General features: G+C 31.1%; 1 protein-coding gene across 1 annotated transcript in view; it reads right to left on the bottom strand.

The window, feature by feature from the left end:
- Positions 1–2,627: 2,627 nt before the first annotated feature.
- Positions 2,628–17,358, bottom strand: part of LOC143193639 (uncharacterized) — a 191,176-nt gene continuing 176,445 nt past the window's right edge. The window contains exons 4-7 of the mRNA XM_076399967.1: positions 6,906–7,073; positions 5,023–5,194; positions 3,109–3,273; positions 2,628–2,724 (exon numbers count right to left, since the gene is read on the bottom strand). Coding sequence (XP_076256082.1) covers positions 2,628–2,724; positions 3,109–3,273; positions 5,023–5,194; positions 6,906–7,073 — 602 coding nt within the window. The remainder of the gene's footprint in view (positions 2,725–3,108; positions 3,274–5,022; positions 5,195–6,905; positions 7,074–17,358) is intronic.

Here is a 17,358-nt window from a genome sequence, read left to right as displayed (position 1 = left end):
AACGGTCCAATAACGCTATATAATAGTCGCTGTTGATGGTTCTTCCTTTTTTTAGCTAGTCAATGAAAATTATTCCATGCGAATCCCAAAATACGAACGCCATAACCTTTCCAGTCGACTGTTGCCACGCTTTGGAGCGGGTTCATCGTGTGCAGTCCACTGGAATGCCTGTGGATTGGACTTCGGAGTGAAATGATGGAGCCATGTGTCATCTGTTGTCACATATGGACGCAAAAACTCGGTTTTTATGCTTGATTATCTTCACACACTGCTCCGAATAATTATCTCGTCGTTGTTTTAGTCAAAAGTGAGCTCGCGCGGCACCCACTTTGCACAGAACTTTCTCTCATACCCAAATATTCGCTAATGATATGATGTACACGTTCAGTTGATATATTTAAAGTGTCTGCTACTTCATTCAGTTTCAATTAACGGTCATTGAAAGTCATTTTGTGGATTTTCTTAATGTTTTCTTTGGTTATAACCTCATTTGGGCGTCCACTGCGTTCAACGTCTTTGGTGCTCATTTCACCACGTCTAGCATACCAATCCTTGATGGTTGATTTTTCTGAGGCAGTGTCCGGAAACTCGGAATCAAGCCAAGTTTTTGCTTCAACTGTATTTTTTCCCTTCAAAAAGCAATAATTTATCAACACGCGGAATTCCTTTTCATCCATTTTTTCATAATAACAAAAGTTGCTTCACACAAAATGCTATAATTCAGAAACTAATTATCCGACAGCTGTAAAATTTATACACGCATCTTTTGAGTGTTAGGACTAACTAAAAAACATATGGATTTAATTGTAGTAGCGCCATAATGTGTCAGGCTTGGAACTATTCAATTAACCTTTTATGTTTATTATCTAGTCATAAATTATCTTGTACATAGTTACATATTATCTTGTACATTCTGTGTGATACCTATCATCAGTGATTTTATTATTTCTTTTTAAATTTTTTGTTTTATCCAACCATAGCATCAATAAACTTACAAACACACCTAAATCAAATACAAATATGGCTGGAAGGGTGACGTATAAAAGCCAACGAAACAAGATCCAGTCATATAACTTTTATGTTGCGTAGAAATGTCCACCAGTCTATATTAATAATTGTTAATTCCCGCAAGCAGAGGATGCTAAATAACTTGTTATACACCTAGATCTCCGCCTAACTTGGAAGAAGCATATACACGCCAAACGGAAACAACTTGGACTTAAATTCTACCAAACGTATTGTCTTATCGGGCGCTAATCCAAGTTATCATTAGATAACAAGATATTATTATATAAAGCTATACTCAAGCCTATTCGGTCATATGACATCCAACTATGGGAAACTGCTAGGAAGTCTAATAGGTCCATCATACAACGGTTCCAAAATAAAATGTTGCGTGCCATTGTCGATGCCGTATTATGTTTCAAATGAAGTGATACGCTATATTCCTCGAGAACCATTAGCTAGTGTAATTCAACGGGATTCAATGGGAAGTGCGTAGACTAAAACGTCGAACAAATATATATATATATATATATATATATATATAGAATTTAGAATAAGCTTTAAAACAAGACTAATTAAGTAAAGTAGTAGTTTTTCTACATTAGATCACTTCCGGTTACAAATATTAATTATAATAACTACAGGTTATAAACTGGCAAACGTAGTTTTAACGCTTTGCTTTCTTTGTATTTAGTTAAGATATGGATATTTCAGAATCCGAACAATGGTCACTCATGGCAAGATGATAATAAAAATAGTGCTTAGACAACAAAAGTTAATTGAAAAAGGTAAACGTTGGAATAACAATTGATTAGGTTTTATTACCCTTATACTACTTATAATGTTTATTAATAATTTATTGTAGATATATCGTTCTTCATGATGGAAACAAGAATGGTTAATAAGCTTTAAACCGTAAAATACCGTAAAAGGTATATATGCTCTGTAATGAAAATAAAATACATTACATGGATATACAACAGTTTGGTATTAGGTAGATTAGGCACCCAGAGGATGCCACAAAAAAAGGTGGTATGGAAAGGAGCTCAATGGAAATATAATAAAATACAACCCTAACCTAAAAGCTATTATAACTGTGTAATTAATTGTTGTTTTAAACCCTTCGATAATAAACGCATTAGATGTAGTATAATATTAAAATTATAATTGACAAATTATATTTGAAAATAACTTTTTGTTTAATTCGTTTAATGGTTTAATCGTTTTGACGTCATTAATTCAGATGGCGTGAGTTCATTGTTTTATGGAACGGGCTATACTTTAAATTAGATGTATTTAAAACAATTTAGCACTATCAAAGCCTAGTGTGAATTAAGGACTGCAGCAGTTTCATTATTGATCAGAGTCACGTAACACTGTAATAATTAAAAAAATGTGGCTGTATGTAAATGTATTTACGTTACATATTTTGGTTAAAATTGATAATTTATATGATAAAATATAACCTGAAAATATAGCAATCCATCATATAGCCATAAAGAGTTAGCTCATGTCCTGGCATCTTGTGTTCGGGGAGTATTGTACTGAGTTGCAACTTCTAAAGTGCCAGAGTGTACAAATCACCACTGATAGAGTAAGCTTTAGTAGCAAGAGAGCCTACGCTAGATCAATCGACACTGCCTCGCACTAACAGTTGAAGCGCAATCTAAATTTAAAACATAAATTTTCCTAATTTGCATTTCGTAGTAATCAAGCAAACTGTAATATAAACATGACTGCATTATTAAAGATCATGTGTTTATTCATGTGTCATATTTGCAATTTATTGAATAATATGTTATCAATAATATATTTTAATTGTTCGATTTATTCGTCGAAATATTGTAAAAATGCCCTCAACTGCAGAATAAGAGTAGAATGTTAATTATTTAGGCTACGTGTTATCTAAGTTTAATTAAATTAAAAATAATTAAAAAAATTTAATATAAAATAATAAATTCTAATATAAAAAATAGATACCATGAACATTTTTATTATAATTAATGGAAGGGTTGAAACTTAAAGTAGAACTTTCCGAAACATCATAGTTGATCTAGGATATACCTTCAGGGATAGATTAAATTAAAAGTTTCCTTTTCTTACCTTTCGGTACCGTTACAACTACTACTACTTAAGTGATTTGAAGAGGGTGGGTTTGTGCCGGCCGTCGACCCTGGGGCTGTCCTCCACCCCCCCAAAAGTGGAGCCTCGCCCGAACTGGCTAATGTTACACTGGTAGGCAACTTCAGTCGACCCCGGAGATCTTTCCTGTAGCAGAATTAAACAATTAGATCTTACATATGTTTACATCAATGTCGTCAGATTATTCTTTCCGCAGAATTATTTTTAGATACAGATACACAGATACTTTTATTAGATTTTATAGCTGGGAGCCTAACATATAATTAAATTAAATTAGTCTTAGTGAAATTATAAATGTAAACAAAGATAATATAGTCTAACTGTAAAATTCGATGATTACATTTATCTTTATAAAATAACAGCCATTTTGGTATTATTGAGTAATTCAAATTATACAGAAGCTAATCATAGAATGCTCAAAGTTACATTTTCGACATTCCATAATTTTATTGTTTGATTTGACGAAATCTGCTGCCGAATCCCATACACTACTCTTAGAAACTTATGGTAATGCTGCTTCGTTATATTACATTTATTGGTCTTGGGTTTAACGATTCCAGGAATATGAATTACAAAATATGATTAAAGATCTATTGATTGAAAACGATCTGAAAGTCTCAAAGAGCTTTCAGGCAGCTTAGTAGTTCAAATCAACAATTTCCAAACGTGTGCATGTCATCGGAAACATTCAAAAGAAGGAAATATGACTAACATAAGAACAGACTAAAGGTTTTTAGTGGCCTATTATGACTGGCTAGGAAAAATGGATCGGATACGACAATTTGAAGAACAAAAAATATATGTCTTCAAGATATTTTTTTTTGTGTGAGATATTCATTCTTATTGTGTTGCTGTTCTCTATGCATGTGATGAAATCGGCAAGGTGCAGTTTATTACAAGTTGTTAAAACCAAACGAAATAGTAACTGTAGATTTCTACCAATATTACTAAAACAAATTGAATGACGTATTGTTGTAAAATGGACCCATAATGGAGAGTAATATATGTATAGTCATCTTCTTGCATGTTCCGCCACATGTTGCAATGCTTGTGAAGTTAAACTGTTGTAGCTTGAATGGTAAGCTCTAGTGTATTTGTATATTCACTTGATGGAGCGTCTTCTGATTACCACTTGTTGATATCACTTGGCTGTTACACTGTTTCGAAATTCTGAGGATATACAAAAATTGGTAGATAATTTGATTGCTGATACACAAATATTGTTCTATACACGCTATATTGCCAGAAAGATGCAAAAATTGTAGAGAATTATAGAAACTATTTTGGTTAATATATATTATATCAGTTTCTCTCAATAAATTTTTAATAGATATATATTTTTTAAAGTAAAAAAAAAGAATGATCACGATACATACATCACCTACTAACACTGAAAGCGCTTTGATAAACTTTGCTGGACAACATTGGAGATTAGCATTTGCTTGGTTGATTTACGTACAATACAGCATTCTCCAAATAGGGAATAAGTCAAATAATCTACATACACCACAAACTTAAATGTATTAAAGTGGAACTTAATTTAAGCAACAAATATAATCCATACAATAAAATAGCCAATGCACGTAATCAAAATATATGACGTCAACACGTCGCGATGCTTTCATCGCAAGGTTTGTATTCTCTAATTATTATCACGAATGTCTTGAGGAATGTTGGACATTTGACAACAAATCGAATTTTATAGACTTACATGTACGGTTACATGTTCCGACGCATTAAACATACAACTATCTCTCTTTAACTAGTGTAACATGAGAACAAACTGTATTTGGTCGTATTTGGTCGTATATGTTATTTATAACGTGCTTTGTATGTTTTATTAGAAGTACTATAGCTACGTTTTATGATATTTACCTTCGGTGTTTTCTCGAAAGATCTAATTCACTAGCTGAACTAACGTTTGCTGCTCTGTTTACGTAGGCGGCTGGTAAGCTATCCCTTGAAGAGGAAAAGAAACCCTCCTGATGGAAACTGCTTCTTTCCGATGGACCACACTTGGACATGCCTAGTTTGCAGCCCACCAAATCTGAAAACATACCCGTATACACATCAAAATAAGTGCATATCAACACGAAAATATATAGTTCTATTAAAATATGATTAAATTTTAAAGCATAGTTTATATTTTTATATAATATACATAATTATATAAATAATGGTTGGGTAAAAATCAATTTCGGTTTCTCTTATGTCTTTAAAGCGTAACACTAATTACCAATATAACAGGTCAATTGAAAAGTCCGACCTACCATAGTAAAACATATATTTTTGGCAAAATTAGTTTTTTTTATTCAACATAATTCCCTTCAAGGGTGATACACTGATTATAGCGACCCTCCAACTTTTCGATACCATTTAGAGCGGACTTCGGAGTGGAATGATGGAGCATCCGTGTTTCATCCATTGTCACATATCGGCGCAAAAAATCGGCTTTATTACGCTTTATCAACTTCAAAAACTGCTCCGAATCATCAACCCTTCGTTGTTTTTGGTCAAAAGTGAGCTCGCGCGGCGCTCACTTTGCACGGAGCTTTCTCATACCCAAATATTCGTGAATAATATGATGTACACGTTCAGTTGATATCTTTAGAGTCTCTTCTATTTCACTCAATCTCAATTTACGGTCATTCAAAATCATTTTGTGGGTTTTTTAAATATTTTCGTTGGTAACATCCATTTTTAGGCGTCCACTGCTTTCACCGTCTTCGATGCTCATTTCAACACGTCTAAACTTAGCATACAAATCTTTGTATGCTAAGTTTAGACTTTTTATCCTTTTTATCCTTTTTTTCACAATAACAAAAGTTTCACAGTAACAAATGCAATAATTCAAAAACTAATCATCCGACAGCTGTCAAATTTATACATGCATCTTTTGAGGGTTAGGGCTAACTAAAAAACATACAGAGTTAATTCTGGTAGCGCCATCTATGTGTCCAAGACCGGTGACTTTTCAATTGACGTGTTATTTGCCCTTTCAATTAATGAAAATTTGCTACTTTCCGAGAATAATCATAATTCCCTCACTCTAGACTTCTAAGATTGCTCAGCGAGAAACAGAACTAAGCGAATTTCATAAGCCTTTTGAAGATTTATACCATTAAGGATGTTTTGCAGATATAGCAAAAAGGTACTAGAATAATGGATATTTTGGCATTGGAGATGTATCAAATTCCTAATCAAATTCTCTTTAAGTTTTTGGGGAGTTGTTATGGTCACTAATTTATAAGTGGTTTAACTTTCATGATGCAAGACTATTTCAAATTATCTACTTTGGGCACTTTTTTTAATCGTCCCCCTTTCCCATTGGTCACTGATAATGATAAATGAGTTAATAGTTCAGCTAGGTTCGAGAGCTGTACATTTCCTTTCCAATCTTACTAAACACCATTTGTAAAGCTTTAGCATAATCCATTTTCTAACTTCGGCAATAATTCGTTCCAAAAGTAGCGCGAATTTGTCTTTTTTCAAGAATAATGATTTTATTTATATCCTGTGGTTTCCTGTTCATTTCCAAAGCGCAATCATTATTGAGTGAGTAAATAGTGTAAGTGAAATGTCAAAAATATTGTGGTTTCATTGATTAGGATTAAATAGAGGTATGCACTTCAAAGTCATCTATTCAGAGAGGCAAAAATTACTTTTTCCACAACTTCATATTGTACCTTGTAATAGGAGATTATAAAGAATAATTAACAATAGCTATTGCTAATTAAAATATACCAATTAATACTTACTAAGTAGGCTTTGCCTCGAGACACTTTTAAGTACTCTATGTACGCTCTCAGTGCTGGACTTGTGGGGGCCTCTGGAGGGGCAGGCTGGTGGAGAAATCACTGCATCCAAGCCCCCACCGCTACCCCTTAAGCGCTCACCGACCATACAGCCACCAGAAGTAATAATTCCTGAAAAAAGAAAAATCGATCAATTAATTAATATTATAGGAATATTTTGCTTGCTTATAATATTACATATATTTTCCCTGTTCAATATATTGTAAGTAATTATTGTAATAATTCGTTCATAATTCATAAACAGTTAGATTAGGCATCCATTTAATTCATATATTTTATTTGTCTTATCTTTAATTATCAGCAACTTATATATTATAATACCAAATATGCCATATAAATATATCAATATATGTCAGATTTTACAATGAATAAAATACTTTTATATGAAATATTACTAAGGTTTATTTCAATAAAAACATCTATTTTAAGTGGAAGCCATGTTTTAGCTAAGTAGACATGTTGAAGTTTTAGCCCGTTTTACAAGTCGTCCTTCTTATTTGCAGGACAAGAATGGACTGAGATCGAGGATTTAAAAGAGGCTTTTGTAAAACATTTTGTAAATTCTTTATATTATTGGGATCTTGCTCATCAACTCTTGAAACCCTTGGTAAAGGTTAGAAAGTAAGAGAATTTGATCAATTACGACTTTATTTGTTATCTGCTGTTTTGAACAGGTCAATTGAAAAGTCCCCGGCCTGATACATACATGGCACTATTAGAATTAAATGCTTACGTTTTCTCATTAGCCCTAACCCTCAAAAGATGCGTGTATAAATTTGACAGTTGTTGGGTCATTAGTTTGTGAATTATACTATAGAAAAAATACAGTTGAAGCAAGAACTTGGCTTGATGCCGAGTTTCCGGACACTGCCCCATGAAAATCAACCATCAAGTATTGGTACCAAAAACAATGACGAGTTTATGATTCGCAGCAGTATTTGAAGATGACCAAGCATAATAAATCGGAGTTTTGGCGACAATATGTGACAATGGATGAAACATGGCTTCATTATTTCACTTCGAAGTCCAATCGACAGTCATCCGAGTGAACTGCACACGATGAACTCGCTCCAAAGCGTGGGAAGACGCAACAGTCGGCTGGCAAGGTTATAGCGTTGTTATTGTGGGATGCGCATGAAATAATTTTCATTGACTACCTTGAAAAAGGAAGGACTATCAACAGCGACTATTATATAGCGTTAGTGGACCGTCTGAAGGACGAAATGACCGAAAAATGTGCAAAAAAAGTGCTGCTTTACTGAGACTATGCACCATGTCACAAGTCAGTGAAAACGATGGCAAAAATCAATGAATTGAGCTTCGAATTGTATCACCCTTGAAGGGAATTATGTTGAATAAAAAAAATGTTGACCAAAAATGTGATTTATTATGGTAGGCCGGGGACTTTTCAATTGACCTGTTACAATAGGAGATAATAGGGATTTCTGCATAGGAACATCATTATCTAAAAAAATAAATAAAACAAACACATGTATACTATGTATTGCTTCAAATTTTTAATTTGGCTGGTGATGAACTGTTATAATCAAATGAAATCATAACTGGTGATCGTTGCGGGCGAAAACTATGCGTGTGTGTGTAGCTTAAACCGTGGATTAAAGAAGAACCAGTTAAAGTGCTCCGAAAGATAGAATATAATTATGCTCAGTACGATAACACCCATCGGTAGTTTCCCTGACAGTTGAAACATATTTGGAAACTACGTGTTGCTCTGTCACTATTTGTTATAATCAATCAAAAATCTGTAATACAGTCAATACATACTGCCATATACAGTTTTTAATAAAATAAAATTTAAATTTAAAATTGTTTTTAAATGTAAATAGATTTTTCCTTCTCGTCTTACTAGTCAAAACCTAGAAGGAGAGAGCGCTGTCCGATGTGTAGAAATACAAAACCGAATCCATCTATAAAATTCGATTTGTCTTCGTAATAGTCAAAAGTTTACAAGATTCCTCTAAAAATTAGTGATAATAAGTAGAGGTTATATTCCGGCGTCTCTAATCAACTACTTCGAGCAGAAAAAAGATGATGGTAAGCCAGTAAAATGCGTTAGAGAGGTACGTATTGATACCATTAAAATTGTTGCTATGAATTTATTACAAATGTTTTTATCATGTTGTAGGTGCCCTTAATATTAACATAAGCACGGTGGTAATATTTTTCAGAAAATCAATTACAATATGTTGAATTCATCGAAAACAATGTGAAACATCCACATACGAAGCCGGTGACAAATCAAGATCACCTTTCATCTGATATTTCGGTCTATTCGAGATAAAATATATGACATGTATAAAAATATTGAGTAATTTTGTCGATATAAGCATTATTTTATACAATAATTTCAGAGATTACTGTTAGTCTCGAAAGTGCCCATAGAAATATTATGGAATATGAATATTTGAGGGATTTATGGTATCCTTTTATACATTATTAGAAAACAATGATTTTAAATCGTGTAAAAATAACCCACGAATTGATTTAAAGGAAGTTATATTTTATAACATTTTTTTTAATTAATTAAATATTTAATAGATAAATTATTTCAATTTGTGTATCTAGTCAATACATAATATTTCAAAATGGAAAATTAGATTATTCTTGGCAAGAAGTTAATAAAAAGAGTGTGAAGATAACAAAAGTTGATGGAAAAAAGTAAAAGTCAGAATAACATTCGATTAGGTTTTATTAGTCATAACATATTTTAATATTTTATTTCAGGTGAGCTATTCTTGCTGTAAACAGGAGTGGTTTTATTCCTGGAGCAGAGCAGAGAACCATAACATGTTTTTGTTCTGATTTGAAAAGCAGCTGTTAAATAACTTGAAAAAACCATCACTTATTGTTATGGATAAATTAAGTTTTCAAACTTCCATATCAAAGAGTACCCTATTTCAAATTGTTACTCGCTAAAGATAAATGAAATATTAGTAGCATCTTATCATATTTACTTTTTAGAAATAGACCTGAAGAAAGATACACTATAACTGTTTGAGGAGACTCCATCAGACACACAGAAAAAGAAGTCGACAAATGGTGGAATCAGTAGTGTTGTGTGATTGATAGATTATAAATTAGTTATATAGTTATTGACTTGAGTAGTGACGAAAGTATTAGCGACAGAATGAAATTTTTGGGATGTCGGATTATTAACATATCTAATAGTGATAATTACCAAGCCAGGGTGACGAGAGTGAAAACAACTATAGGTAAGTCTCTAATTGATTCATGAAAACTGTAAAAAAAATTATTTTAGAGCGGTGAAAGATTGATGTTCATAGATATGAGTGTATAATAAATGCTAACTATTTTGCAGATATGAAAAATACATTAGGGAGAATGCACTGAATAAATCTAATTTTATGAAGAAAAATGTACACAGGTGGTGACAGAAGAAATTAATGAGAAATAGAGCGATTTTAAAATTACTTGACAAAAAAATATAGCAACGAAGGAAACGCTCTCTAATGACAATTGCTAATTAGGTGGATTAAGCCTCCAAGAGCTATCAGTACAAGAAACGCGTTTAGAACTCGTGGGTAGTATAGAAAATATTTAATATAATAAAATGTGATATAATAAAACAGCCCTAACGTACAAACTATTGTAGATGTATAATTAACTGTAATCTGAGTTTATTTATATCAGTAATCTATTATGTCAGAAACACTGTGACATGCTAATATCATAATTTTGTTGACGTACATTGGATGTTTCATTAGATAGGATATACGATGCAAAAGAACAGCCGAGAAAAAGCATGGCAATTCCTAAAAAATACAATTAACACAAAATTGGCAATGCTGTCAGCAAACAGCAATTATATAAAGAGGCAGACGGGATAAGATATTCTTTCATATAGTGGCTATGGAATTCATGAAATTATCATCGGCCAGTACTAAAATGCAGTACTAATGTGAGAAATATACATTCTGAGACGACAGCTATAGTTTTCCTAGAATCTAAAATTAGGTCATGCGTCAGTATAAAGTATATTTATAAATATTTAATGTAAATATAATTAGTATCATTTATAAATATTTTAGCGATATTTTGAAATTTATGGAATAAACTGAGATCCTTTTAACATCACATAAAATATTTTAATTCGAATTTAATAAAATTACACTTAAAGAACTTGCATTGGCACGATGAAAACATTCCCAATATAATAATTTATAAAATTAAACGTTGGAAGTTAATAATAAAATTAAAGCCTGAATAGCAAACATTTTTACCGCATTAAATTTCAATTTTAATAAATTTAATATTACCATTACAACTGTACATTGTCAGACGTTTAACAAAAATGGTTTTTAATTGAAAATTCCGCGATTATTCACGCAATATTTTATTTTAAGACGTGACTTTCCCAGTTTAATTCCGTTCGTCTGGGAAATAAAAACAAAACGAAAATTCCTACAGATGTACGCCCGGGAAGGAGCTTTTCAATTTTGGGGCTGTTTAAAAGGACAAGACAAGCGTCATGAAGAAATCTTCGCCTTTTGGATTCAAAAGGAATGGAAATACATGTTCGGTTCAATTTCATTGATTAAAAGACCTGTTGAATATTGAAATCTTTTCTTTTGTGTCTATTTTAATTCTTTTTGATGCAATATTGTTAGTTTTATTTTCTGTCGCGGCAGTAAATAATGTTGATGGTTTTTTATCATTTGAACGAAGAAATTCAAATTAATTTTGATTTAATTGAATTTAACTGAACACCCAGTACACAACGTATTTAATCAAGAGTTGGGATGCGAAACCCAATACGATTCCAAGATATTATAGAGAAACCGTTTAAAGAAACGTTACCATTTTAAATGAGTTACAAAATATGCTGATGATGCCTAATGAAGGTTGTAAATAATGGAACTGACGATAATGTTTACTTACTTCTTTAGATGGTGTAACTCAATTTTTTTTTTAATGTCAATGATTTTAGCAACGGTTCGATGGCAAAATAAAATTGCACTTGTACTTGTTTCATCAGATGTTGGAGATATTTTGTTGGAGTTCAGTTAAACAGCTCATTCAGCACTCAAACTGCAGTTAAAACTTCAACTTCTATCCATTCGAGGAATTCTGCGATAGCCAATTGTTCCGACAAGGCAAGCTGATCACAAATAATGAACGCACAAAAGGCATAAACAAACGTAGATATTCCGTATACGTATATATATATATATATAGATTAATATATAGTATTAGTAGTATATATATATATATATATATATATATATATATATATATATATATATATATATATATATATATATATATATAGGTATAATAGGTATTATTTAGAACAATTTATTGGTTGTGCCAGGAGGTCAGTTTAAAAAAAATCCAATCCAATCTCATTTGCCTGCTGGCTCAACAAAAATCAAGAGACTAATTTTTCAGACGTCACACACAGTCCATTGGTCCAATAGCAATTATCTGCTGTGAACTGTAAGTGATTATAATTGAATGCAGTTCGACAGATATTAGGCGAAATGTTTCTACGTTATTTATTTTGATTCCGTTCAGTTTCAATTGGCGCTTCACGTTGCTGGTCAGTTTGACTTGCTCATATATATTTTTGACTTGCAGCATTGAAATTTCTGAGACCTAAGTTGGAACGTCTAATCGGTGGCATTTTGAAGAACCAAAATCAAAATATAAAATTGACTCCCTTAATATTTCTGTATAATCATGTATAAAATAATATGTGCTATCAAAATTTACTAAAAATCGATATTAAATTAAACATTTAATATAAGTCGCGATTACGGTGAACTAATTGCAATAGAATAACTTACTCAACAAAAAATCAAAATTGTATAAATATTCAGATCGAATTAACTGTACACTAAGAACTTAACGTACCTTTTTGGTAGTTATATGCCGACCGATAAAGCAGGTAAGTGACATTTGTTAAACTGTCGCTATCATAGAAAAACTTTAATAAATGATGAATGAAATCGGTAAAGCCGATCTCGTTATGATAATCACTTAATAAACCAAAAATAGGGATTAATTTGTATGTGTATATATATATCATATTTTCAATGTATTATGCATGTGTACGATTTTTAGCCATGCCTTTCTCTTGGAATTTTAAAGATCATTGCAGAAATATATCCGGTCTCACCTACCTACTATTTTTAGTGACAGGAATGGTTTTCCTGGTTAGTTTTAACAATCTTGCCAGTGAATACTCACTATCAGAATCATTCACATACGTACATTTACAACCATTCACAGAGATTCAAACTCATCCAGCTGTAGAGGACTGACCTGTTACCATTACTAATGAAATTACCAATCTGGCTTTTTACATAATAGTTGAGTAATATATTTAAATATTATTAAATTATATTGAACATAGAAACATATCAAACAAACATTGTTACAAAATTAAACAGAATTTATTTATAGTTAATTTATTTAATGATTGGTAGTATTCATTTATTTCCATTTTAGCTTAACATATACATATAAATGGATATCGAAAAGATCAATATGCAACAAGCAGTTCACATTTAAGAAACAACATTTGAACAAGCAAATAAAAATATTTGTCAGATATAACCAAATTCCTCACAGACTTGGCTGTAGAGAAATCGGCTATTTGTTAGGAACAAACAATGAACCGGCCCAAAAAAATATCATAAAGTTTATAGCCAATCGACATCCGTGGCAAGACTAGGTGAGGTATATTTGTCGTGTGGTACCAAATACGGGGATTGGTTGAGAAGTAGATACTCGTAGATACTTGAGAAGCGAAGTCTATATTTAATGATAGTAGTTTAAGTTAAGTTTTAACCATAGACATATACAATTTAGCTTGCCGATTTTAGAATTCGCAATTTTTTTATATGAGAAGCAAACCCAAGTTGGCTCTGAGCTTTCTTGGTAAATTTTAATACATTAAATTGAAATGACAATTATTTAGTCAATTATAAAAATGTGATATAGCACATATCTGTATAGAAATAATAATATAATAATATAGACATTTAAGATTCTGTTAAAAATCTACAAGCTTGTTCGTTTTTTGGTTGTGTGCTTTGAAAGTTTCTGGCATGATTTTCTAATTGTTCTGCGATACAATTCCTAGCAAATCGAGTGAGTGAGTGTGTTCAAAAATTTTATTAGAAAGCTACATCATTCATTTCAATCACAATACTATCTTGTTTTGAAGTTATGCTAAGTAATCGTGATTTTTATAATAATCAAATAAACCAGCAGCAACATTCATTCCGGTTTCTCAGCAAATGATGTTATATATCAGGTAAATTGAAAATATGTATGTATGTATATAAATTTTAAACCCGTTCACCTCTTAAATATTTTAGTAATGACAATTATAAACGATCACCACCATCAATTTACTACCATGCTCCCGCGAGATTCGAATCCGTAACTATCGCAGCAATAGGAGCAACTTCCTGTTAAGGATACCGATTATTAAAAAAATATCCATCCGGCTACTATTTTCCAAAAGCATATGATTAATTTTTCCGCATTAAATTTGCTAAATATTACTATGAAAATGGCATTTTTTTTGGATTGTCAAATGTTTACACTTGAGGTAATGATGCGCTTAAACATACAACGATTGAAAACAGATCAATAAATTAATAAATATTACAACCCTTTTAGGTTTTTTCATTATAAAATTAAAGTAAAACTTTTATTCGTCTTTAATTTAAATTTAAATATATAGGTTAGATTTATATACCAGTAGTCAATCTAAAAAAATCGAAATACATCGGAAAATATTTCTAAATAATTTAATATTACTTGTAACTTATCTTCGCCTATGATTATCATGTCACTCTCACAAAACTATCGAATATACATATCATTATTTATTGGTAACATATGTTATGGAGTCGATTTGTTTCTATAAGAGCCATATTTGTCTTTATAAATCAAGCCAATCAACGTGCGTAAATGTAATTGGGGTATTAGAGTAATATTTAAAATTCAGTCTAACACCCCAATATATCGCCATACGCTTATTAGTTATGCCTGCAAATTATATTAACACAATACTGTTAGTGCGTGATACGTCTGTTACATCTCTAAAGAGAAAAGTTCATAGCAAAGTATTTCTGCACTCATTTTGTATAATGTAGAACGACATAATTGCATTTAGTGGCAGAGTTACCCAAACGAGATAACGTAATTCAGAAATACGAGTGTTATTTGAAATAGCTGAATATATACATTTAACACGAAATACTAATAGAATTATTCAACACCATTATTGTTGGTTTATAACTGCCTGTTCTATATATACAGAACATAGTTACACATTATAGTGCATATTTGATATAATATTTAATTTTATTAGGTGCATGCATGTATTCTGAATATATTTTCATTTTAGGAAGGCATTTATCGAGAAACGTTTGTAAATTATGAATTATTTAAGTAATTTAAGTATTTAAGTAAGTTATATAAAGTAATTTCTTCGCTTCTTTTTGATAGTTTGATTGTGATTGAGTCATCGGTGCATATTTGGGTATCTTGCAGCCAAGCCATGCCGCATCGATCCGAGCAAGTGGTCAACAGGCCACTTGCTCGGTGGTCAGAACTCTTTCAATATATATCCAAGCGTTCTCATGCAATAGGATAACTTTGTGTCTGTTACTCGATATGCTGCTCTTTTTGCAAGAATATATCATCAATTCCTTTACTTAATATAGGAGGACACCTGCAGTAAAAGTTTTATTCAGGTTTAGTAGTTTATAATATAGTATATCTTGTTGGTACTATAACCACAGCACAGCAAGACGTCATGACCATAAATATTCCGTTTCCATGTCAATATGGCTGAACGTGCTGCACAAACACATGCTGCATTCACTTAAAATTGTCATAATAATAATTGTCATTCTTCACTACCAGTCACAACACGATAGAGAAAACTCATCTTTTTATTTGCACATCGATTAAACCATTGAAACATTTCGGCATATTCATTTAGTTAGTACGGTGGCCATTTTTACTCCCTTTGGATCTTTGTCATTATATGTTAACGTCTGGAAATGCTAAGATATCTGAAAGTATGCATTTTAGTACAATCTGTTTGACAATTCATTGTCTTTAAATTGTTTTAACTGAACAAAATAAATGAATATATATTGAAAATATAATTTTAGACGTTCCAGGATTGAAGCTCCCATACTAAATAACTCAATAAAGTTAAATGATAAATTAATATTTTAGTTAGGAAAATGTCAAAACACTCAAATTTAAAATTTAGTTTAAATTATTTAGTACTTATTTATGCACAATATACGAAAGCATCTAATAAAATAGATTTTGCTAAAAATCACTATAATTAATATTCATAACTGAAACAGTTTTTGAATGTTTGGATAGCTGGAGTATATCTTCCATACACTAAAATATAATAATCTATGGATTCAAATAGCAGAATAGAACAACTATTTCATAAAATACAGTTATTATCAAATACCAAATTTAGTATATCTAATTTAGTAAATTTGGTATATTTAAGTATACAGTTTTGTTATGTGGTTTTTAATTAAAATGCGCTGTAATGCATATTTAACAAAAACTGTTGTGAAAATAGATACTATACTATTGTATCTAATATCGAAAATTGTCGGGAATAAAAATAAATTAATATTATATAAACCGGTGTATGAACCAGAAACTATAGATCCGTATAAAAATATCGATTTTCTTTCATAAGGAACACTATTACTTTTTAGAGTGTTAATGGGATTCCAACCTGATATTATAGTGCTATGCTATAACTTTATACTATATATACGAGTCCAATAGCAATTTTACGACTGCATTTTTCATTGTTCTAGAGAAAGACTGATCGGAATATAGTTTTAAATTAAATCGATTCTCATGGATGTTGAATATGATCGATACTACTCCTTTTAAAATGCTCTGCATTATTAATATGAACTAGAACTTTTAGATATGAAATACGAAACAAAATTAAGAAAAGTTTATATTGTGAACTAAGTAATAATAATTTATGAGGATGTCATATATCGTCCTTTTTTGTTAGAAAAATATACGTTTTCGCAACAATCTTTATAGAATAATTGAACCCTATATTTGTATATCATATAATTCAAATTTAGAGAATTTGAAAATTGGCTCTACATTCTATGTACCATGAAATGTGCAATTTTTAGATGTGAAATACGAAAAAAGTTTAAGAAAAGTATATTTAGCCTAATAACTAAAAATAATTTATGAGGATGTCACATATCGTAACATTTTATTACAGAAAAATATATGTTTGCACAACAATCTTTGAAAAATAATTGAAGCCTTTACTTATACATTATTTTAACATAAATTTATATAATTATAATTTGGATCA

Source organism: Rhynchophorus ferrugineus, unplaced genomic scaffold (genome assembly GCF_030347505.1).
Source record: "Rhynchophorus ferrugineus isolate W39M unplaced genomic scaffold, kcgeb_rfMv2 rfM3, whole genome shotgun sequence".
NCBI classification, from domain to species: Eukaryota; Metazoa; Arthropoda; class Insecta; order Coleoptera; family Curculionidae; genus Rhynchophorus; species Rhynchophorus ferrugineus.
This window is presented reverse-complemented; position numbering and strand designations above follow the sequence as displayed.